Genomic DNA, 24,792 nt, shown 5'->3' with positions numbered 1-24,792 from the left:
CCACGTGACGCCGGCGTGGGCGGGGAGGTGGGGGCCGGGGTCACGTGAGAGCGGAGCGAAGATGGCGGCGGGCGGGCTGAGCGCGAGGTGCGGGGCTGCGGCCGCTGGGGCGGAGGGAACGTGGGGGCAACGCGGGGGCGGCCCCGCTCTTGCTGCGGGCGGACCCCGCTCCGCGGGACCGGGGGCCGAGAGGGGCTGGCGGGGAGGGGGCGCAGCGCCTGGCCGGGAGGGTTTAACTGCGGCGGGGCGCGCGCCGGTCTGGCCCCGCCCCCGCCTCGCGCGCGGAGCGAGGCCCCGCCCCCCCTCGCTGAGGGACCCTCAGGGACCCTCGTCCCCAAAGACCGGAGTGAGAAGCGGCTGTCGGGGATTTTGTGGTTGTTTTATTCTGTCGTACGAGATGAGAGGCTGGGCAGGACTCCGTAGGAGCCGTTGCTTTGGCGGGGCCGGGGATTTGATGTGCGCTCACTTCGCGGAGGTGCCTGACAGACGCTCAGCCCTTCCCCGAGGACGGCTGCACCTCCCGCGTGGCTCTTGCAGGCGTACAAGTCAAAATACACACGTGGAGCTGTGTAACGGAAGCGATTCAATGAATCCCATGTTCAGTGATCATCTAACTTCGGTGGTTTCGTTTCTCCAGAGCACGTTTTTGTCATTTATTATGCCGCTTTTATGCTCTGGTGTCTGTGTAAAGATGGTGCAGTTTTTCACTTCACACAGTTTTATGCTCGGCTTAGAGTGGAGGATGAAACTGATGGAAGAATTTGTTTGAAGGAGAGCTTTGAATGTAACAGTACAATACTGCTTTATGCTTTCATTAAGTTTCTTCTTAGGAGCCTTAAATGTTCAAATAGCAAAATCAAATTGAGCTGGTAGCCTGGTATCAATGTGAAGCTTTGGTATGAATTCACAGGTCTTGCTGTGTCAGTTGTCACCCTCTTCTGGATTTTTCTTTGGTTTTTCTAGGACATCTGAAACTCATTAGATAAAAGCTAATGTTCCTTAAATCATTTTTCTTGCATTGCAGTGTCGTTTGCTGCAAGTTAATTGCGGGTTTGAAAAGTGTAAGCTAAATGGAATCCTGGAATAACGTTGATGATTAAAATACTCTCCACCTTTTCCTTGTGTTTACAGGAGCAGCAGAGAATTATGGACGATTCTGCTGGGCAGATCAGCTTTAAGAGAGCCAGTAAGTTCATGTCCTGGTGAGCAGGTTTGGCCATCACTTATTTGGCTTCGTGGCCAAATACATCATTTCTACATCTCTTTGAATATTAGTGAAAATAGGTTTTGCTGCTCTTCCTTCTTTCTTAGTGTGATTTTTGTTCCCATATCTCTGCTCCTTGTTTGTTCTTCCGCTGCTTGTTTACAGCTGCTGCATGAGCTGCCTGGAAGGGTGTATGGAAAAGGTGGTTCCTCTTCTGGAGTGGCCACCTGTGTTGCTGCCTGGGGTGCCCTGGGGTGTTCATGTGTGGTACAACTGCTGTTTTATTTTGAGGGATGGAGCCTGTGCTTTCAAGAATTTGCCCAGAGGTTGGGAATCCAAATGTTTCTAAACCTGGTCCATTGCCTCCCTTTTTCCCACCCTCCCTAGGATTAGGGAATGCAGCTCACTGCCCTGTTCAGTACTGCATCTGGAATCACACCTGTCTTGTGTTGTTCCTGCCTCTTTGTGGTGGTGGAATTTCTTTGCTTTGCTTAAGTTTTAACAGACCTGATACTTGGTAATGCACTTTGAGGAGTCTGTTCAGGGGTGTTTGGTTCTGTTTTAGGCCCAGATTGCTGCAGAGTTGAACAAGCACTGGCAGAGGCTGTTAGAGGGACTGTCGTACTACAAACCACCAAGGTACAGTCACTGCCTGATTTTAGAAATGATTCTCTAATGTGGAGTTTTGTTGTAAGTAAAGAAAGGTTACAGAATATTGTTGTATGAAATATTGACAGGTCACTAAGGAAAAAGCAAATGTTCAGTTTAAACTGATAAAACTGAGAACTTTGAAATTATACCTGTTCTTTCCTTGAGACTGCTGCATTTTTAATGACTAAAATTTCTTTTTACTTTAGTACGACTTCAGCAGAAAAAATTAAAGCTGATAAGGATGTAGCTGCTCCACTAAAAGAGTTGGGTCTGAGGGTCAGCAAGTTTTTGGTGAGTGAAGCTGCTCTTGCATTATTTTTTATCCCTGGAATGGATTGTTATTGGGATTCTGGTATTGAAGCAATCTTCTTGATGTTGAGTAGAGGGAAACTTAAGGTCTTGTCTGTTCAAAATAATCTAAAGGATGTTGGAGTACATGTTGAGGCTCTAGGTCAAACTTCCAAAGTGATGAGTAACTTTGAGATGCTGTGGTTTTCCTGGTCCTTTGCAGCAGCAGCCACCTACTCCTGCTCTGAGTTGGGTTCTTCCAGGACAGCTGCTCAGCTAAAAAACTGATGTCCCTTAAATCAGTTGCTGTGTTTGACAGTCCTCTCAGTTTACCTGCAAGGTTCTGCTTCTTTAGGCCACAAGTTTAGAGTTCAATGACTGGTGGTACCTTTATTTAAATGACTGATGGTCCTTTATCTGAAGTTAAACTGCAGCTCAGTGACATTAAAGCCTGTGTATTGGGCTTTAAAAGAAGTGCTGATTAATACATGTGCCTGGTGCAAAAATATTCTTTTGGCATGTTATTTGTTTTGAAGATAAGAGCTGCTTGAGTATTTGGAGAGAATCTCAGTCTTTAATGAATTCAGTTGCCTTTTATTAATTTCAGATCATTTCTCTTTCTTCTGTTCAGGGTCTGGATGAAGAGCAGAGTGTGCAGTTGTTACAGTCTTATCTTCAAGAGGATTACAGAGGAACAAGAGACTCCCTGAAGGTCCATAGCTCCCATTTATGTTCTATTTACTCCACATCTTTCCTTAGTATCAGTTGTTTTTTGATGCAAATGTGAATTCGAATCCTGACTGGGAAATGGCTTTGTAGCTTTTCTTCTCTGAAGCTGCATCCAGGCTTATCTGTTCCTTCTTGGTTCTCTGCAGGAACTCAGCTCCCCTTTCTGTCACAGGAATACAGGAAAGCTACAGATTTGTGAATGAGAGCTGAGCTGAAAAATAAATATGTAGTTAAAAATGAGTGTTTTGGCTTTGTGCTTTTGGAATCTGTCTTTCCAAATGAACTGGAAAGAAAAATTGTCTTTTATTTGTTTCAGTCATTTTGTGAACATAAATTTTGTCAGTAGGTATTTCTCCAGTAGCTATTTATTTTGTTGTATTTTGTTTACAGACAGTTCTTCAGGACGAAAGGCAGAGTCAAGCTTTGATGCTGAAGGTTAGTCATTTCCATTTGTATTTTCTGTGGAAAAGATCTGTTGGCAGCAAACCCACCTTATTTCTGTGGAATATCTTGAAATAATTGAAGTATTCCTTCGTATAAAGGATGGCTTTTAGAAGGTGCTTCTGAAATTGAGGGATGTGCATGTAGATGTGAACGGTGCTAGTAATTGCTACAGAAATGAAATCTTAGGCTTGATATCGGGGAATTTAGCTGGGTAGATGTACACTGTCTTATTTTCCAAAACTTACAGGTTTGTGTGTCACTGTCTGACTTGACAAGATTGATGATTGTTTCTGACAGAGGGTAATAGGGTCTTTTTGCTTTTCTTTTCCACATTTTCCCACTTAACAGTGTAATTGTAGACCTGTTGTTATGGCAATGCTTGACTGAGTTCTGTAATGTTAATTAAGTGTTGGGTTTTTTTCCCCCAAATTCAAAACTGCTCAGTTGAAACTCCATCTGTAGTAACTCTGTATTCCTGTGGTGAAGGCCTTGGCGGTGGATGGGAGTTGGACACTGTCCCAGGTTGGTATTGATGGCACTTTACATTCACAGCTCGCTGACTACTACTATGAGGAGAGGATCTGCATCCTGCGCTGCGTCCTCCACCTGCTCACGTATTTCCAGGATGAGAGACACCCTTACACAGTGAGTACAGGATGTGGTGTCATTGAAATAGGCTAAATATGGAAGCTCATTCCCTACCTGTGTAAAAAGCCCACGAGTGTGCATGTGAGAAGTTCATGGACTTGTTTGTTTCTTTAAGGCACAGTACTTCCAGTGTGTTGAAAAGTTGGACAAGGAACTCCTTCCGAATTACCGCAAACAGTTTGAAGCGCTGTACAAAGCAGAAGCTCCCACGTGGGAAACGCATGGAAATCTCATGGTATTTTGTTTCTTACTATTATTTATCAGGCTTATAAAGTCTTTCCTTACATGTAGTGTATTGGAAAATACATCTGTGCAGATGCAGTTAAACAGGATGTTTCTCCTGGTCCAAGAAACTTAAAATTTGTTTTCTCTCTAACAGAACACACTTTTGCTCAGAGACAGAGAGTTTTGTGAAACTTATGGTTCCTTGTAATAAATCTGTGGAGAGCACTCGGCCAGCAGGGCCATTTATGTGTAGTTGTTCATGAACTCTGTGTACTTAGAGTGGCTTCCCTTGGCATTGACTCAATTGTTGGCTACACAAGCTGTTGAAATGCCTCCACACTTCTCAGTTTCTGACTGCTTTGGCTGCCCTGTGAGCTTCAATATGTGATGGTGGAACTTTCCTTTGTGCAGACAGAACGTCAGGTTTCCCGGTGGTTTGTGCAGTGCCTTCGGGAACAGTCCATGCTCCTGGAAGTCATCTTCCTCTACTATGCATACTTTGAAATGGCACCTGAGGAGCTTGTGGCGTTTGCAAAGATGTTCAAAGAGCAGGGATTTGGCACGAGACAGACCAACAGACATTTAGTAGATGAGAGCATGGATCACCTCGTGGATCGTATTGGGTAAGTGTTGTGTGTGTTTGTGAAGTGGGTACAGAGCAAAACAATTGCTTTTCTCAGGAAAAAATGCATTTATAAGTATGTCTTTGTTGTTCTGCATGGGCCATGACTCGAAGGGGGAATGAAAATCCTGCCATACATCCTGGTGGCAGAGAGTTATAAAGATGGAAAAGCTATTCAAATTTCAGTGACCCTTTTTTGTCTGTTCAACCAGAAAAGGTAGTTCTGAAGGTTGTAATTTGTCCTCTACCAGCATTTCAAGACAAAATTTGGATTACGTGCTGTTAATTTCTTGTAATTTCTTATTGCTTCAAAGAAAGATGGACAAAGCAAACGAAAGGTTGCTTTTTGACCACTTATAGTTTAAAAAAAGCCTTCCCTGAATTCTCGAATAAGGTTTCTGACCTACTTGTTTTTATTCTTTTACTGCTTGTAGCTACTTTAGTGCTCTTATTCTGGTGGAAGGCATGGAAATTGACTCCCTCCATGAGCGTGCTTTGGATGACAGGACGGAGGAGCACAAGTTGGCCAACAGTCAGCACATCCACCAGGTAAAACATTGGCAGAGTAACCAACCCTTTCTCAGGCCTAACAGTGCAGAACTTCCTGTGATTAGCCAGGCACTGCTGTGTCTGTAAACTTCTGGTCCTTGGGCTTGTTGGCCAAGTGTAGGAACTGGCATCCACATACCATGAGAAGGACACGATCAGCTATGTGCTTGTTGAGTATGGATTACTCTCAGATCTCAGTTATTTTGCTTTTGATTTGTCTCTGTGCAGGAGATGGACAATCAGCTGCTGCAGTTAGGGGATGTCTCACATCATGCTCCGGTGCTTTTGGCCTGGGCTCTGCTCCGTCACACCATAAACCCAGAGGAGTCCACAAACATCATCAGGAGGATGGGCAGCACTGCTATCCAGCTGAACGTCTTCCAGTATCTGACAAAGCTGCTGCGATCCCTCAGCAGTGGGGGCAAGAATGTGAGTTTCTTAGATTGTACATAGAAGCTTTTGAAGGTCTGACTGCTCCTGATGTAAAGCTGTGATGGGAAGCAGATGACTGAACCAATGTTCTTTTTAAACATGCAGTAAAGCATGTACTATCATCTTAAATTTCAGTGAGGATCAGAAATCAAGTTGGAATGAAACAGATTTTTATGTCCAGAGAATTAAGAAAAGCTTCGTAAAGCAAGGAACTACATCTCTCTTGAGCAGAATAGACTGCAGTTAATCACGTTTTTTGATTTGCCTCCATCAGTGTAATTGCCATTGTGGATCTTGAGTACTGGATGATTTAACTGCACTATTCTCTGCATATGGTTTCATTAGACAACATGGTGTATTAGGGTAAACTGCTTTGTAGACAGAAGCCAGTGAAAGCAAATCCTTTTGATTCCTAGAAGTGTTGAGTGCTTCTTTTTTTATTTTGATGGTCTGCAAGGCATTTCTGTGATAATAGTTATGTCAAGACTTCTCCTTTCAGTGAAATACTTCATATTAATGTGGAGCTTAACTAATGACTGCTCCCTATTTTGCTTCTCCTTTGCAGCAAGGATATATGAAAAGGGCAGTTACTTAGTGTGTAAAACAGACTGAGTAGAGTTACAGCATGTTTGTAGTTCATAGTCTTTCCCATAACAGCCTTGTGTACTCTTCCTTTGCAGTGTACTGCCAGCACAGCTTGTATGTGTATTTATGGACTTCTTTCCTTTGTCCTGACATCACTGGAATTGCATACATTGGGCAATCAGCAAGTAAGCATCCAAGGCACTTTGCATCTGTTACATAATTTAAAATAACCTGTCATAACTGATGCTAATTGCCTATTAAATTGTAATCCTGCATTTCAGACTGCAAGCTTTATGTGGCTTAGGTAGACCCAAATGAGTGATTTGCTGGTTTTCCTACTGCATGTACACCATGCAAACCTAGTAAACACCTTTACAGACTGGCAGATAATGAAAGTAATGAAAGAGCACATCATACCTTTGAAATCCTATGGGTATGAAACGAATTGTTGATCTGTTAGTCCCAAAACAATGGAAATAATACAAACTCCATTTCTGAGTTGGACTGGACAGCTTACAGCCTTCTGCAGATATGGACACCTTTGTTGTGGCCAGTTCGTTCATGATGAGGAGCATGGCTTTAGGTTGTGGTCTGGGAGTGAGTGTGTTGGTGTGTTTTGGCTCCAGGAGGTAGTTACATCTTGGTGGGTAAACATGGAAACTTAAATTCCAAAGATGTGGCAGAATTTGGTTGGGACGAAATCCCCCTGTGTAAAGTAGCTTTGATTTTTTCCATCCTATCATCCTTTGTAGGATATAATTGATGCTGCATGTGAAGTTCTGGCAGCTTCCAGCATTCCTCAGCTCTTCTGGAAGACGGTGAGTGTGTTTGCAACTTGTTTGACCTACCTTGTTTATAACTAAGACCTGATAAAAGTTTCTCTTTTAGGAAAGGATTAGGTTGGTTGTAATTAGTGAGTTGGTTTCTAGGAGGGCCTGAGGAGCAAATATTCATTTGCATCTATCTTTGATTTACTTTTGCCCTTTCCTGCCTTTTAGGTACAGCCTTGGCTTTACTCTTGAAAAGGATACTGGAGCGAGTTTTAATATAGGTGATAGTTGAAAGCAGGGCTGGGGCTGCAAGGATTGAACTAACTGCTGGCAAAAGCATTGTGCTTATTTTTTGTTGTCACAGAATTAGGGTGATATGTAATGCCTTACAGTCTTACTTCTTGCCTTATACTTGCAGACTGCCTCATGCTTTAGTCTGTGCCAGTGTGATCTCCAGTCACTGGAGTGATACTTTTATGCATGATTAATGTTAAATGTACAGTTTCAAAAGGAACTGTAACCTTATGCTATACTGAGACCCTTCTAGCTTTTCTTTTTAGTAATAAGACATTCGTTTCCACCACCAGGAACCTACTGCAGGTCTGGGTATTATCCTGGACAGTGTTTGTGGGATGTTCCCCCATCTTCTCACTCCTCTCCTTCAGCTGCTTCAAGCCCTTGTGTCTGATAAATCTACTGCAAAAAAGGTACAGAATCTCTCTTGGTGTTTGGGAGATGATTTATTTCAAGACAGGGATGACATGTTCTGTGATTCTTTCTTTCCATTACATGTGCTTATCTCAACTGCAGTCTTAGGTAACAGACATTAAGCTTTTGTCTAAGAACAGTGGACAGGGCTCCTTCAGAGTTGTGTGCTGTTGCAGGACGCTGTTTTCTGGCTTCTAGAAAAGTTTTCAACTTCAGTGGTTGAAGATTAAGATGCTGACTAATTTTTAGGGGATACTTACCTGATTCATTAGATGAGACTTGTCTGAACAGGTGGGCTGTGTAATAATGTTTTGGTAGGGTTGATGTATTAGAAAAATACTGTACACTTCAAGAAAACTTTCCTGTTCCTGGAAATGACCTGGTTGATAAATTTTTAAGAAGCTCTGGCTCTTCAGCTGTGTTGTTGAAGCTCTCTCTGATGCAGGTGTACAGTTTCCTGGATAAAATGTCCTTCTATATTGAACTGTACAAGCACAAACCTCCAGATGTGATCTCCCATGAGGACGGCACACTGTGGCGGAGGCAGGCTCCAAAGCTCCTCTATCCTCTTGGTAAGGAAGCTGCACTTCACCTTTTCTTACTGAAATGCTTTGGGAAATTTAGCTCTTTCTTTACCTGCCTTCTAACTTATGGATAAGTTTGTGACTTTATTTCACCTTCTTCTTCAATCTTTAGGACTAGGTCAAACAAATCTACGGATACCTCAGGGAACAGTGGGCCAAGTGATGCTGGATGATCGGGCTTATTTGGTACGGTGGGAGTATTCCTACAGCAGCTGGACTCTGTTCACCTGTGAGATTGAGATGCTGCTCCATGTTGTGTCAACAGCAGGTGAGACAGGCTGGGACTGTAAAAAGAACAAATAATTATAAATTGGTGTCAATTTGAGTTTAGTAGTAGGACTGAAAAGCTCTGAGTACTTCCGAAAGAGCATGGAATAGTTTCTCAGAAACCTGATGATGGTGATTATTATTATTCTGTAAAATTCACTGCAAAAGGCCAAGAGCATGTAGTGAAATAAGATACATTTTAGATGAGGAAGAAGTTGAGATAGATAAACAGATGTTTTTTAGTATGGGAGATGGATGGTTTTGAATCATGAAGATATGTGGTAAGATAAATGTGCATTGTTCCAGCTTGATTACTGCTGAAGTATGATTTTGCATTCTGATGTTTGGTTTTCTTGACCCAGATGTGATTCAGCATTGCCAGAGGGTCAAGCCCATAATTGATCTGGTTCATAAAGTGATCAGCACTGATGTATCAATAGCAGATTGTCTTCTGCCAATCACATCACGAATCTACATGCTCCTGCAGAGGTGAGTCACTGACAGCAGAGGTTCCTAAAGCAGATAGAGTGACCTGGAGGAATAGCTGATTACTTATTTTGCCAAGAGCTTTACAAGATGTGTGTCAGTACTTGAACTCCCCAAGACTGGTGTTCAGCTCTCAAAACTGTTCTGGTTACACATAGTTTAATGTTTTGATGCAGCAGAATGGCCCCTCTTCTACTTCTTTCCTGAAAGGTGTGCAATTTTATCAATTTAAAGGCAGTTTTGATTAGTAGTTGTATTTATGTGGAAGGGTGATAAAGCTTAGCATAAGAGCAGTAACTCCCAGGTTTTAAAACAGTTGTGCTTGCTAACTCCTCCCAGAGTTAACTGCCTGGGAATTGATGTTCAGCTGTATAGTTTTTGTTTGCTGTGACAACCTGCCGTCTTGCCAGCCTTGCTCTGGCAATAAATTGATCTGACTCAGGTGTGAGGGGGAGGTGGCAAGTCTAGATTGAAAGTGCGGACTCTGGGGTCTGTATTTATTTGCTTAAATTTTATATATGTGTACTTCAGTGAGAGGGAAAGAAGCTTTTTTGATTAAAAAACCAGACTAGACCGCAGGTGGCAGTGCTTTTCATGCATTCTGTTTCTCCTTTGTAGGCTAACAACTGTAATCTCTCCCCCTGTGGATGTTATTGCTTCTTGTGTCAATTGCTTGACAGTCCTGGCTGCTCGGATGCCAGCCAAGGTGAGGAAAGGACCTGCTGGTGAGAACTGGTACATTTATATGTAAATGAGAAGGAGTATCTGTACCTCTTCTCTTGCAGGTTTGGACTGACCTTCACCACACAGGGTTCTTGCCGTTTGTTGCCAATCCACTGTCCAGTATGAATCACATGATTAGGTATTCATGTTCCCCACCCCATTTTTTTTTGCCTAACCTATTCATAACATGCGATAAGAACTTTTTGCCAGTGTGCAATCTCTGCACTTGACATCTCTCACTCATGTCAAAATCCTGCTATTCATGTGATGAACCCTCTTGCTCATTTCACAGTGCAGAGGGAATGAATGCTGGGGGCTATGGAAACCTATTGATGAGCATGGAACAGCCCCAAGGCGAGTACAGTGTTACCATCTCCTTCCTGAACCTGGTAACAACTCTCGTCCGGGTGAGTGCTTCTGGAATGCTCTGATGTGACACCAGCTCTGAGCTGTTGTAATTGGGAAGTGAAATACAGCCCTGTCTGAGATCAATCTCTCTCAGTAATCTTTGCTTGACACTCCTTTCTGCACTGCTGTTTGTGCTTTCTCTGATCTGATTCTTACAGAAAACCATTTTGAGTCATCTCAAATGACTAGAAAAGATTAGAAATTGCTTGTACATCTGTGTCCCCGTGTTCTGTGGTTTTCTCACACTTCAAAGACCATAAGGAGTATCTTCCTCCAAAAGTTTTCTTGTCCTCCTGCTGATTAAATAATATTTCTGTTTCTCCTAGGGACAACTTGGTAGCACCCAAAGCCAAGGCCTGGTGCCCTGCATTGTGTTTGTTCTGAAGGAAATGTTACCAAATTACCACAAATGGAGATACAACTCTCATGGAGTGAGAGAGAAAATCGGTAAGAATGTTAAAAGGGGGAGTGGGAGGAGAAGGGAGTAAAAGGGATCACCTGCCTTCTGTTTTCTAGCAGCCATTTGGGATTTGCATTGTACATCTGATATTGTTAGATGCTGTGATTTGTTTGAAAATATTAGGAACGAGGCAACAGTTTTCAAAAACTGAGTAGTCCATTTCATCTCTCTTTTAGGGTGCCTAATTCTGCAGCTGATCCATGCTATACTGAACTTATGCCCTGAAATGGATCCTCGCAGCAGGTAAGACAGGTGAGAGGTCTCAGACCTGCAGTAGCCTGGTTTACAGTGCAGGAATCACTGTCATTTTGTTTCAGTTTTTGAATTCAAACAAGTAGGAGGGAGCTGGCATAGCTGTGTAGCGCTGGTTTCAGCTCTTTGCTGCATTACTGAGTACAGGAAGGGTAGAAAAGATTAGGGACAGAGCAAATCACATCACTTCTGGTAAAAAAAAAGAAAAGAGTACATAGATTTCCTGGGATACACTGCCATCCACTTGCCTATTTGGTGTACTCTGGTGAAAGTAGAAGGGAAAGTAAAGGAAGGGTTAGTGGGGATGTAGAAATGAAGAGGTTACTTTGTGGTAGTTTTCTAAGTGCGGTGTGGCAAAATGCCACAAGTGCACCTGGTGACACTGACCTGTGTTTGTGTCACAGCAATGCCCCCAGCCTGCAGTCCTTGTGTATCTTCAGCCTGGCCAACACGGAGGCAGGGCAAGCTGTCATTAACATCATGGGAATTGGGGTGGACACCATTGACATGGTAATGGCCTCCCAGTCCAGCAGGTGAGTGGGGTGTGGCTGTTTGGGCAGCTTCTGTGTGCTGGCTCTGAGTGAAAATGTCTTGTAACGCCGATGGAGTTTCCTTGTTAAATGTTGTGCAAATAATAAATGTTGATTGTGAACACAGTTCCTTACTTTGGTTTCTCTTTGGAAGCAGTGACGAGTCCCAAGGCCAAGGGCAGCTGCTGATCCAGACAGTTAAGCTGGCGTTCTCCGTTACCAACAACGTCATCCGCCTCAAGCCCCCCTCCAGCGTGGTGTCTCCCCTGGAGCAGGCACTCACTCAGCATGGTGGGTACTGCTCCCTGGGGCAGCCTGGGCTTCTGGGTGATCTGCAAATGGCACTGTGTGTCTCATCACAAACACGAGTTAAGGTTTCCAGGTTACAAAAAGTGGTTGCTACTGATGGGGGAAGGCCTCTTCTCCCTCCTCTAAGGCATTCTTCCCCTCTGGGACAGCTTTTAAAGGATTAATCAAACATGGCTTATTGTTTGCTGTTTTGTAATGGGATTAGTGTAATTACAGAATATACTAAATCAGCTGCTGTTAGTGCCTCTGGCTGGACCCATACCGTGTTCTTTTGGGAGACCAACTTAGTTCTCATCTTCTGCTGTGGAAATCATTATTTGGTAAATAGTTACATCTTGTTGCTGTTTCTTCTCTTTGATTTTATTTGTGTTCTCTCCAGGTGCTCATGGAAACAACCTTATTGCTGTCTTGGCCAAATACATCTACCACAAGCATGATCCTGCTCTTCCACGCCTGGCCATCCAGCTGCTCAAACGACTGGCTACAGTAAGATAAGACACACCAGTGCTCCTTTGCTTCTCCCCTTGGGATTGATTCCAATTTTCTCAAGATAATTTTCTCAGGCTTTTTTCTATCAGGGAGCTTAGTGCAAGTCAGTTGAAGCAGGGTGGACTGACAGCTGTAAGTTAGGGCACATGAAAAATCATCTAAAGGGTCCTTTAGTTTTTTAATGTGGTCTTCTGCTGTTTCAGAAGTCACTCAGCACTCGCTGAGAGGCATCCCATGAGTGGGGTTTTTTCTGCAAAATATTTGCACCTCCAGTTGTTCTCTTCCCAATTTTTTAGCAACTTTCACAAGTCACAGTCTTAAATACAATTCCTAGACCTTCCTATCTGGAACTTTAACATCTTACTGAGAAGAGGGTCCTATTTAAGTTTTTATCGGGACCTTTCAACTTTTAGACTTCTGTACTTAGTAAAAGTAGACTTTAGACTTACAAAGCCTTTTGTACTTGCTCTTTTTGTCTGCTAAACATCTGAGTATTTATAGTTTTCTTAAAGCATATAAATCCAGATCTGAGCTTACCTTTTTCAAGAAGTGTAATTCCCAAACTGTTTTTTTTCTTTGTCCTTTATATTTCTTTTGTAACCTGAGAGAAGTAGGTGAGGATAGAGCAGAATTGCTGAAGAGCAATACTTGGATCACTTGTCACATTTCTTCTTGCTTAATGACAACTTACTTTGATATGTTCGTAGATTCAATATTAAATATTTTTGAGTTTCAATACAATACAATCACCTTTTATGTAGAATTAAGCATTCTCTAGAGCATGTTTATTTTTCCCTCTGATGTTTGTCTCCATGGGCAGGTTGCTCCCATGTCCGTGTACGCCTGCCTGGGCAGTGATGCTGCTGCCATCCGCGACGCCTTCCTCACGCACCTGCAGAGCAAGATCGAGGACATGCGCATCAAGGTCATGATCCTGGAGTTCCTCACAGTTGCAGTGGAGACTCAACCTGGGCTCATTGAACTGTTCCTGAACTTGGAAGTGAAGGATGGCAGTGATGGGTCGAAGGTACAATAGCAGATACTTGCCTGAGGACTCACTCGCCTTTTTTTGCATATTACAGCACTGGATGCTAAAATCTGATAGTTCTTACTTGTAACCTGATGTGCTTAATGTAAAGATAAATGCAGGTTGTGCTTGTATTTAATGGATGTGGTGTATCCCAGCTTCACTTTTCCCTGTAACCAAAGAGAAACTTTCCCCAGTGTTTCAAGGCAGATACTGAGTTAGCAAAAGAACATCTGCTGAGACCAAGGGTGCCTGTGACCTGCTCTCTTCACTCTGTGTGCTGTTCTCTAAGTGACCTTAAAACACTCGTTCGTGACATTGTGGCAATGAGAAAGCTAAAGATTTGGGTACAATGGACAATATAATTCTCCAGCATTATAACCACTTGTAACCTCTTGTCTCCTTTTGCTTTAGGAATTCAGCTTAGGGGAGTGGAGTTGCCTCCAAGTGGTGTTAGAGCTGATTGACTCCAAACAGCAGGAGAGGTACTGGTGCCCTCCCCTCCTGCACCGCGCTGCCATCGCCTTCCTGCACGCGCTGTGGCAGGACCGTCGTGACAGCGCCATGCTCGTGCTAAGGACAAAGTGAGTTGGTGTTCCTCAACAAGGCATTTTCCTTCCTCTTTTCCAAGACATTCTTTCTGTGGTTTGTCAGGCTTTTCAGGAACATTTCCATTTTAGTCAACGTGTGCCCTGGTGAGGGTATGCATTGTGTGGGCTTTGAGTGTGGAAGATGAGAAGCCCCAGTGTGTCAGAAGCAAATATATTTCTGTTTCTTTAATACAAAGCTAAATAAACTTATATTTACCAAAGCATATTTTCTACGTTTGGAACACTCAAAATGCTGCTAGGCATGTGACATGAGGGAGATAACTGATACTACTTTTGTTCATATCTTTTAGGCCAAAGTTCTGGGAAAATTTAACTAATCCCCTCTTTGGGACCCTTCCTCCGCCTTCTGAATCGTCAGAGGTGAGTTACATCCAAACAAAATGAAGGGATTTATGTATTTCTCAGAAAAGGTTTCTAAGTGATGTGTGTGGCTGTTCCCTCTGCTTGCAGCTTCCTAAAAGGACTGTGACCAAGTGGGTTAAACACAGGCAGGAGGTGAAGTGAATGTTGTCTGGCTTTTCAGAGATTGGGCAGCCATGAACTGTCTTTTGAAATTCTCTGCTATTTATTCACATACGAAACAAAAACAGCTATGTGGCAGCTGTGGTAACACTCACTGTGGAAGGTGTGCTGTCTGAAATGTATCTATATTGTGGACTCAGGCTGACTGGTATTATGGAGGAATTGATTAGGTTCTTGTTCTTCCTTTCTGTGCGAGTTTTTCTCTTCGTTCTGAAAGCCCTGTGTTCTCACTGAAGAGCTTGAACTCTGAGCACAGTATTCTGTCCTTATTGTCACCTATCTGTGGACAAAATGACATAACTATTCCTATTGTGGGAGAAATAAGTCTCCTGTGGAACTGGAGTATCAGCCATCCCAAGTGGATGGGTAGGGATAAATCAGAATTTCACTCACGCTATAGAGCTCAGATTTTTTTTTTTTTAATTGCTTGGGATTTTTTTGTCTTCATAGCTCAGTGTCTTGGATACCTGTGCCTTAATAATGAAAATCATCTGCTTGGAGATCTACTATGTTGTCAAGTGAGTCTTTGGTAGTCTCCCCTTCATCCCTGTACTTTTTAGCTGTCGCAGTTGTGTGTGTTAACTCTTGATACACCATGTGGGCTTTGATGGGCAAAGCACATGTAATCCTGGGAAAATCTGGGAGTGATTCACGAGCACATTACAAACATTCATTTGAGATTCTTGCAATGTCCAATTGCAGAAAGATATTACAATCCTTCTGCAGCCTTTAGGTGAGAATGTATCAGTATTTTCCTTGTATCCTGGAATAAGAATATACAGTATTTATTAAAACTAATTGTCAACTAAGCCAAGTAAACCTGCAGTGAATGAATCACATTTAGTAATTTTCTCCTACTTGATTTGTTTTCCTGAACATAACAGCTGTTTCCTATGTTGAAAAGTCAGGATTAACTAAAATCTCTGTTTAAAAAAAAAAATTATAGATTTTCTTCAGGATTCATACTGTTCCTTCATATTTGATACAAAAAGTGGGATTCCCTGCACAGGTCTAATATGTGGAATAGCCTTCCTTGCAAACTGTGTCCTTGGCTTTCCTCCCTGAATCATAGAAGTGTATTTTCTGACCCAAGACTAAATGAAGATAACTTCTCCTCTTGATTTGGTCAGGGGCTCGCTGGATCAGTCCCTGAAAGACACGCTGAAGAATTTCTCCACCAAAAAGCGCTTTGCCTACTGGTCAGAGTACGTGAAGTCCCTGGCACAGCACGTGGCAGAGACCGAGGGCACCAGCTGTGCCTCCATCACCGAGTATCAGATGCTCATCTCGGCCTGGAGGATGCTGCTCATCATCTCCACAAGCCATGTAAGGGCTGCCTCTTATCTTCCATGAGAGTTTGAAGTGAACTTTTTGAATAATACAATATCAACAGCTTCCTAGGCCAGCTAAGCAGACTTCACTGGTTTTTTTCTTTCAGTTTTGTTGTGTGTGTGAACACAGTGCAGGTTGGCACGAGCATGGTGCAAGAGATTAGAGTGGGTGATACTTTGCTGTTTGATCAAAATGAGCATATTGTTCTCTCAGCAGAGGAGGGAGGTAGTAAATATTTTTTAGAGGGACTCTAAGTAATTCTGTAATCCTGACAAGCTTTTCCTGTGTCAAGTGAGGCAGGGATGCACCATTGGAGAATTAGTCATTACCAGCTTCTTGTTGATGGTTAATGTAGGACTAAAATGATTTCTGTAAAACTCAGCAACTATAAAATTTGATGGATTCATAAAATAACAAAACAGTAAACGGATTTTAGGCTTCTTAGAAGATGCATCTTTTGTTGTGCTGATTGATCTTTATCTTTGTGGATTTAGGCAGATATCATGCATCTGACCGATTCTGCAGTTCATCAGCAGTTGTTTCTGGATGTGCTAAATGGCACCAAGGTTTTGGTAGGTGTTGCTTCCTATCAGTTCTTTTCATTTCCTAATTGCTTATCTTCTTTGCACTGTGAGGGGTTCTATTTCTGCAGATGCTTGTGATCATAGATTTTTTAGATCCTGTGAAATTGGGCTGAAACAAAGTCTTTCTCCCTGAACTGATGAGCTGCTTAAACCTTTATTTTGTATGTGTCATTCTTGTCATCACTGCGAGGGTCCTGGCTCTGGTCCCCTCAGTTCTGCTGAACAAACCTGGTCATTTGGTGGTGGTGCTTGGGCTGAGCATTTCTGAAGTGTTTTTACATGTGTCTGTTCCAGCTGTAACTCTTGCTGTATTTCTCCTTAGCTCCAAGTTCCCATGTCAGTGTCCTGTCTGCAGCTGGGGTCTATGCTGTGTACCCTTCTTCTGATCCTGCTCAAGCAGTGGAAAAGGTAGGTATTTTGTTTAGATAATTGTTAGTCACTGCTAGAAATAAAAACTTGGGAGATCACGTTTAAATAAAAATTTGGGAGATTATGTTGAAGTGTTTTGCTTCTAGGGTGAATCCCTTAGTGGTCTGGGGAGAGAACTGAATCATTGAATTCTCTTTTGGGATGTCAAATGTCTCTTGGTTGTTGCTGAAACTGTAAGAAGTCTCTAGTAGCAATACAGTTTATTTGGTTTCCTGCTTGCTAGTGAAAAGTACCAAAAGAGCTTTTGTGATAGCTAGCCCTGCTTTCTCACTCTCATTCTCACAATGAAGGGAAAATGCATTCTCTCATTCTGTGGAATGTCTTTAGTGAGATCCAGGTGGTGACTTAAATTTTACTTTGAAGAATTGCTTTTACTTTTGGGGGTCATATAACTTATGATCCACACAGCTCATTCAAGACAATATATTTATTGAGGGATCTTGTCTAATCTGAAGAGCTCTCCCTTTTTGTTGTCAGCGAGTTGGGTTCTGTGGATAAAATCATAAACTCCTTGACGCAGATTCTGGAGGGAGTACTACAGGCAGATCAGCAGATGATGGAGAAAACCAAAGCCAAAGTGTTCTCAGCTCTTATCACTGTTCTGCAAATGAAGGAGATGAAAGGTGAGGTGGTGCATGTGCAGGTGTCGAGGTGCCAGGTTGCCAGGTCTGAACACACCTTACACCCAACACGTGCAAGATAAACACGTGTGTGGTGCTGGTAGTAGTGCAGGGTGCTGAATGTAGTCACCAGCCTGTGGGACTTCTCTCCTTTTTTCTTCCTTTCTTTAGCTGGTTTTGAAAAGAGATGAGGTTTATCATTTGTTCACTCTATGTCCATGTCTTCCCTTCTCTTGTCTTTTCCTGACAATAACCTCTGTTTGATCAGTTTGGTTCCTGCGTGTTTTTGGAAACAGCTCAGTGTATGGTGGAGAGACACCTAAATCAGGCTCTCTCAGAGTGACTGTAGAGCTTAGATTCTGACATGGGTTTCTAGTTAGAGATAACAAAAGACCCAAGCATGAGAAAGGGTACATTTTGTTAAAAACCACAGAGACCAGTCTGGTCACTACTCCTGTCCCTTGTGGGGCATCTGGCATTGCAGTGGAATCTCGGCAGTATTTCTCTGTACAGCACATGCAAAGGCCACTGGGATTAAAAGTGTGTCAGGTTACTTGTCTTATTTTCCTTGTCCCACTGCTTTGGCTCTGCAAGCCTGTTATGTTTTGAAAAATAGAAAGTGGAGGGTTGGTTTGGTTTTAATTGTTTTCTTTGCTGTTGAATTTGAGTTTCTAGTCATGCTGGTAAAAGGTGGTGCAATTTATTATAATGGTTTTGATAAGAATGTAGTATTTATATGGACTCACAGACCATAGACTACACCCAATCTGCTTGGGCTGGTACCAGCAGTCTGGAGCAATGGGTGGGAATTGCTGTGGTGGAATAATCTGTCCATAGTAGTGCTTGATTTGTGCTTTGACATGTCATGAATTTATATGACTTCTTGGTAAAACTACATGTTTTTGTTATCCAGATGAATATAATCCTTTATTATATCCTCCTAGACTTAAACATCTAACTTAGTCACAGTTCCTCCCATTGTTTTGTAGCTTTTGAAATGAGAACAGAATAAATGCTAATTCCAAGAAATGTGGCTCAGTGATGTTATCAGTTAAACTGGAAACCTGAGTACAAGGACTGTGTGTTAACTGGTGTCTGTTGTGCATGTCACAGTGAATGACATCCCCCAGTACCCCCAGCTGGTGCTGAGTGTGTGTGAGACTCTCCAGGATGAGGTCATTGCACTTTTGGACCAGACTCGGCACAGCCTGACCTTGGGAGATGCTGCAGATGACAAGGACAGTATGGAGACTGATGATGCCTCCCGAGTGAAGCACAAAGACCAGCGAGATGGGGTAAAGGACCCGTTCCTCTGCCCTGCAGCCTTGTCTCTTCTCTCTAGACAAAAGTTTCATGATGCTTGGAACAACTTTCCCTTGTAGCCTGCTGCCTTCAAAGGAAGTTTTAGCAGTTTCTATTTCAGAATTACTCGATGTTTTTTTGGCTCACATCAGTCTGGCAATTGGCTGTTGCTGCCTCTCCTTCAGATGTGTCCTAAAAAACATTGTCATGAGTGCTGATACAGCCAAGAGGTGTACAGAGTATAATGTGAGGGATACCAGGAGCCTTCATTCATGGTTCTGAGAATGATTGAACTTTAGATTGTGTTAGTAAGTGCTTTTGAGATTTTTCTTGGTACGACCCTGTACCTACCTACCTTTCCTTGTCACTGTAGGTGTGTGTTCTGGGTCTGCACCTGGCTAAGGAGCTCTGTGAAGTGGATGAAGATGGAGACTGCTGGCTGCAGATTACTAGGAAAGTCCCTGTGCTTCCTACCATCTTTGCTGCACTGGAGATCAGCCTGAGAGTTAAACAAAACCTGCACTTCACAGAGGCCTCATTACATTTGCTGCTGACCTTAGCAAGGACTCAGCAGGTGAGAGATGCAGAGAAGTGAGAGCACATAGCTGTACACTTTAAATAAGAAAAGTGTGTCTCATTTTATATCTCATTATCCAGTCTGTGATGCAGCTGCATGATAAGCTGTAGATAAAGGGGTATTTTTTGGAGGCTGGAAAGCAGCAGGTCCTGTATGTACACCTGCTTAATGTGTCTTGTTCTCTATAGTGGGATGTCTGGGAAAAGCTGAGCCAGCCAGGCAGACCTGTCATTTAGAGCAGGCACCTTCACTCAGTGGATTCTGCAATGCAAATACCCCCTTGTTAAACAGCATTGGGTGTTGGAACCTGCTTCTTCATTAGTTTTAATAAAGTGTTATTTATCTATTACAAATTCAACTTGTGTGGGGCTTTAGGTGAAAACAAGGTTATTCCAAAGCCCTTTGCAAAGATAATGTACATACCAGAGGAGGTGATAAATGGAATTCTGAGTACAGTTATGCAGGCTAGATTTTGCTTTTCTTGATGTTGAACTTTTGACAACATAGAAGTGTGTGTAGATAAAAGTTCTGTGAAAGGGTGGTGACAGTGCAAAGGACAGAAATATCTACTGCAACACAAGTCTCTTCAGTCCCTGAGAGCAGAGGCACAGATTCCAACAGTAGTCTGTTCTTGTAGGGAGCAGCAGCAATGGCTGGAGCTGGTGTCACCCAGAGTGTCTGCCTGCCCCTCCTGAGCGTGTACCAGCTCAGCACAAACGGAACCATTCAGGTGGGTGCTGCTTCCTTCATTCCAGCTGGGAATGCACCCAGAGAGCTTCCCATGCCCTCACAGGCTGTGGCTGGAGCAATGCCCTCCCAGGGTGGGAGGACAGCAGCCACCCCTAGAGACTGGAGACTGCCAGATTGGTGTGGAGGGAACAAAAGTCGCTTATTTCTCTGTGTGATTTGTTCAGACATCTGCTTCATCCCGGAAGTCCCTGGATGCCCCCTCCTGGCCCGGGGTCTATCGCCTCTCCATGTCCCTGATGGAACGTCTTCTCAAAACACTGAGATACAACTTCCTGACAGAAGCACTGGACTTTGTGGGTGTCCATCAAGAGAGGATCCTTCAGGTGTGCCACGAACTGCCTCTGTGCTTCACTTGGCTCATGTGTTCCAACAGCAGTGGAAATGATTCAGAAAGGGCAGAAGCATTGAAAAGTCACTCCTGCCTTGGGAAAGGTTACAGTGGAGATAATTGTGAGAGGAGGATGGCATGTTATCCCATCTGTCCCTTATCTGTCATGGTCCTGATTTACTTCTCTCTCCTTCCCAGTGCCTGAATGCAGTACGGACCGTGCAGAGCTTGGCCTGTCTGGAAGAGGCTGATCATACTGTTGGCTTCATTCTTCAACTCTCAAATTTCACAAAGGAGTGGCATTTCCACCTGCCACAACTTATGAGGGACATGCAGGTAGGAATAAGGATATTGCTGTGGATAATACATTGCCTTGGAGTGCAGAGATTTGGATGTCTTCAGAGAAAATGGCACTATATCACTTTTTTATTACCATTCCTTTAATGGGAATTACAGCTGAGGTTATTTAACTGCCCATTCTGTCACTACCTTGTCTCGAGTGAGGAAATATAACTGTTGGGAGAGAGAGAAGTAGTGTTGCTTGGAAAAGTAAACTTGGGGAATAGAGTGGCTTGCTTTCAGTTCTTAGTGCCAGGTGATTTCAAGAAAATACTGGGAAATTAAGAGACTTCATGGATCCTTTATGATCACAGTAGATGTGAGCTGTGTTTGGATTTTCTAGTTTCCAGCAGTGGTAGTGAATAGATGGGGTTTGAGCTTTTATGAGATTTCTCCCTGTCTTTATTTCTTTCAGGTGAATCTGTGTTACCTGTGCCAGGCCTGTACCTCCCTCCTGCACAGCCGCAAAATGCTCCAGCACTACCTACAGGTGAGTGTCCTACACCAAACTTCTAAGTTGTGTTGCATGCCTGTGCTCCCTGTTAGAAGGGAGCATTATTAAGTATCAAGGGTCTTGGATATTGAATGGATTATTGATAGTCCTCGTGGTGATTATTGACACCCATTAACAGTTAGGATTTGCATTTTTTAATGGCGAAAAAAAAAATAGTGCAAAGAGTAGTCTGGACTCTGAAAACCTCTGGACTATGTAAAGCCAGTCCTAGATAACCAGCAGCCTGTGCTGAATGGTGCTGTTGTCATAAGGAGGCTGCATTGCTGTAGGACTCTGGAGTGCCATTAATTAAGCCACTGTTGACCTGGTGTCCTTGATTTGATTTAATTTGTTAAAGGCAGATAGTTCTTGTTCTTGGGACACCTTTAGATGAATGAGGTGGAGATGATGCATTGCTGCTGCAGTGTTCCTTCTGCATGGCTCAGACTTGGTCTGTTGATCATTCTTTTTCCGGAGTGTGGAATCTAAACATTCTTTGCAGCTGCCTCCCTGCAATGCAGTGTCTCCCCAGCCCACACCAACTGTAGATTCCCAGCAGGTGACAGACTTTGGGTGCCTTATTTCCTCATTCTCTTTGTTCACAGCATATTTTTTTTGTCAAAACACTTGTCTTAGTGCAAAATAATCGTCTCTGTATTCAAGACCTTCTCTTTTCTTTCTCCACAGACAAAAAATGGCGATTCCCTTCCATCCAGTGTGACTCCCCGTGTGCAGCGTAATCCGCAGGCCTCCTCCAAACACCCCAGCCCCGAGTCAGAGGCAGCAGAGCAGAAGGCCCTGCTCACAGTGCAGTACAGCCTCCTCAAAATCCTCAGCAAATCTCTTGCTGCCCTGCGCCATTTCACCCCTGATGTCTGCCAGATCCTCCTTGACCAGGTGGGGAGAGAGGAGAGGTGCTGCTCTCCAAAGGGAAGAGTTTCCAGCATTTCCAGGGATATTCTGGGTCTGTGTGTCCTGATACAGTGACCCCACTGTATACCTGTCTGCTGTTCTGCACAGAGCAGGAAGGCAGGAGACAAGGAATTTGCCTTGGGAATGTGGCACTGCACAGTGTGAAGGGAAGACTTGGCTGAGCTTTTGTGTGATCTACACAAGGCTGTGTATGTGTGACCTTAACGGAGCAAACAATAACTTAGTTGGTTTGTACCTTCAGTACATTCTTTAGGAAAAATCCTCTTGTCATCCGCCCATGGTGGTGTGACCCAGTGCCTGGTTTCTAGGTTCAGAAAAAGAAGGTTTAGTCCTTGATTCTGGCAGCATCCTGCTGCTAACTGCTGGATAGGGCATGTCCTTCTGTGCTTCTGGGGGCAGCCAGTACCTTGGTGTGCCAGTGATGGCAGCTGTGTGAGGAGAGCCATACAGTCTGATTGTGCCGTGCTGTACAGGACATTTTACTGCTCCAGCTGTACACTTGGGATTTGGGAAATTACCACAGTTCTTCTATTTCTCCATATGAAAAGCATGATAAGGGACTGGGTATTCCTGTTCCTATGGCAACACCATACTCATGGCTTCCAGGGTCTCACTCCTCTTTCTGTTCCTCCATAGTCGCTGGACCTTGCTGAGTACAACGTGCTCTTTGTCTTGAGTTTCACCACACCAGCCTTTGATTCGGACGTTGCACCTTCCTTTGGGACCCTGCTTGCCACAGTCAACGTGGCCCTGAACATGCTGGGAGAGGTACTGGCCCTATCTGTGACTGGGAGCACAGCAGTTGCAGTGATCTCAGAGAGCTCATTCAACTGATACTTGGAAGAGCATGAGTAGTTCTTTTCTATCTCCTGTCTCTAATGCCTGTCTTTTTTTCTCTCTAAGATGGATAAGAAGAAGGAACCTTTCCCTCAGGCTGCAGGGCTAAATATGCAAGAGGGAACCAAAACCCTCAAGTAAGTTTCTAGTTACTTGATGTAGTTACAGCCAAGCAGCAGAAGTCAGAGCTCCTCAGATCAGAACTGAGGTGTAGAGGCATTTGTGTGTCTTTGTTACATCCCTTGTGCATAAAGTCCTTCAATAACTACTTGACCTGGAAACCAGAGTGTGCTGACCTTTTTGGCTCCTGCTGATTTGTGTTTCTTTGCACAGGTCTCTGCTCATGTTTACAATGGAAAACTGTTTCTACCTGCTCATCTCCCAGGCTGTTCGGTACCTGCGGGACCCGGCTGTGCACCCCCGGGATAAGCAGCGGATGAAGCAGGAGCTCAGCTCGGAGCTGGTGAGCACCTTGTGCTGTCCTCTCACGGTTCAGTGTGTCTCATCTGTGGCTGCCCATTTCCCAGCATGACTGAACAGCCTTGGGCTGCTCATACTGGCACATTCCTGTGCCACAGCCCCTGGTTTGGGGTGGGAGAGGGCGTGTGGTGGAACGACGTTGACTTGTTACACACTCTAATTTCAGAGTACGCTGCTCTCCAGCCTGTCCCGTTACTTTCGCCGGGGTGGTCCCTCTTCACCTGCCAGCGGGGTCCTTCCCTCTCCTCAAGGAAAGTCTGCCTCCAAGCTGGGTCCAGAGGGGCAGGAGCCCTTGTTTCAGCTCGTGCAGGCCTTTGTCCGGCATGTGCAGAGATAGATCCTGTCCTGGCCCTGCCTCCCTTGTCAGGACTTGCAGCGGAACAATTCACGTCCACCACAGAAGGCATCACCTTCGGCAGAGCTGTAATGAGGACTGGGAAGGGAGGGAGGCCAAGTGTGGGCAGTGGTGTCACCTGAGCAGTGAGATCCCATGGAACTCTCGCCCCCCAGGAGCAGAGTGAATGTAAGGAGAGCCCAGCTGGCTCTCCGGTGACCAGCCCGCGTGCACAGTCTGCTCACTCTGTCTGCCAGAGCATCCTGGCTGCATACAAGCACTGAGCAGTCAAAACCTTTATTTTTATAGCTTGTACCTCAGCTGGGGAAGTTGTGGCTGGATGGAGAGAGGAGACACATTCTGCTGGGCATTAACTCTGCTCCTAACACAAGGTGCAATCTGCATCTCCCACATGGATTCCAGCTAAGGCACACCCAAGGGATCAGCCAGCAATTCAGAGACCATCTTTCTACTGCTATTTTTGTACTGAATGGTTCAAGGCACGATGGTGTATGTGTGCTCATGCCTTCCCTTCACCCTGCAGTCTGTGTGTTGTGTGTGTTTCTGAAGAGCAAGCCTCACTTAAGGTTTTTACGTCAAAATTCCATTGCTCCAGTCTTGCAGTTTTTTGTAACTGTGCCCTATTTATACTGATATTAAAACCTTTATAGACAGCAGCTGTGTTCATGGGTTTGTGTTGGACACAGCAGCACCAATTCTGCAGTGTCTGGGTAGTAGTTCTGCTGAGCTGAAGTCCCAGCTAATGCTGTGACTTCTGAGTGACAATCCAGAGACTGTCTGAAATTACTGTAATTAAAGGCTGATTCCCTGAGTTCCCCACACCCACTGCCTTTCTCTTACTCTCCTGTTGGGGAACTTGTAGGAGGTTTGAAATGAGCAGCACTATAAAATATTCCTCAAGGATGATTCC

General features: G+C 44.0%; 1 protein-coding gene across 1 annotated transcript; it reads left to right on the top strand.

Moving 5' to 3' along the window:
* Nucleotides 1-39: 39 nt before the first annotated feature.
* NUP188 (nucleoporin 188) lies at nt 40-24,538 on the top strand. Its single transcript, XM_032130883.1, has 44 exons — nt 40-87; nt 1,132-1,186; nt 1,770-1,843; nt 2,062-2,146; nt 2,775-2,855; nt 3,263-3,307; nt 3,869-3,961; nt 4,080-4,199; nt 4,601-4,812; nt 5,246-5,360; nt 5,589-5,789; nt 6,473-6,562; nt 7,130-7,195; nt 7,735-7,854; nt 8,301-8,427; nt 8,552-8,707; nt 9,069-9,195; nt 9,811-9,898; nt 9,978-10,054; nt 10,208-10,322; nt 10,650-10,770; nt 10,960-11,026; nt 11,440-11,568; nt 11,723-11,856; nt 12,254-12,360; nt 13,184-13,390; nt 13,805-13,974; nt 14,292-14,361; nt 14,974-15,041; nt 15,654-15,849; nt 16,350-16,427; nt 16,762-16,847; nt 17,346-17,491; nt 18,602-18,783; nt 19,164-19,364; nt 20,005-20,097; nt 20,282-20,440; nt 20,644-20,781; nt 21,200-21,274; nt 21,965-22,174; nt 22,847-22,978; nt 23,114-23,184; nt 23,381-23,510; nt 23,694-24,538. Exons 1-44 carry the CDS (start codon nt 62-64, stop codon nt 23,862-23,864), a joined length of 5,214 nt encoding a protein of 1,737 aa, XP_031986774.1. The 5' UTR covers nt 40-61; the 3' UTR covers nt 23,865-24,538.
* The last annotated feature ends 254 nt before the right edge of the window (nt 24,539-24,792 follow it).

The sequence above is a fragment of the Corvus moneduloides genome, chromosome 21 (assembly GCF_009650955.1).
Source record: "Corvus moneduloides isolate bCorMon1 chromosome 21, bCorMon1.pri, whole genome shotgun sequence".
Classification (NCBI taxonomy): domain Eukaryota; kingdom Metazoa; phylum Chordata; class Aves; order Passeriformes; family Corvidae; genus Corvus; species Corvus moneduloides.
Note: the sequence above shows the minus strand (reverse complement) of the source record. Positions and strands in the feature narration are given on the sequence as shown.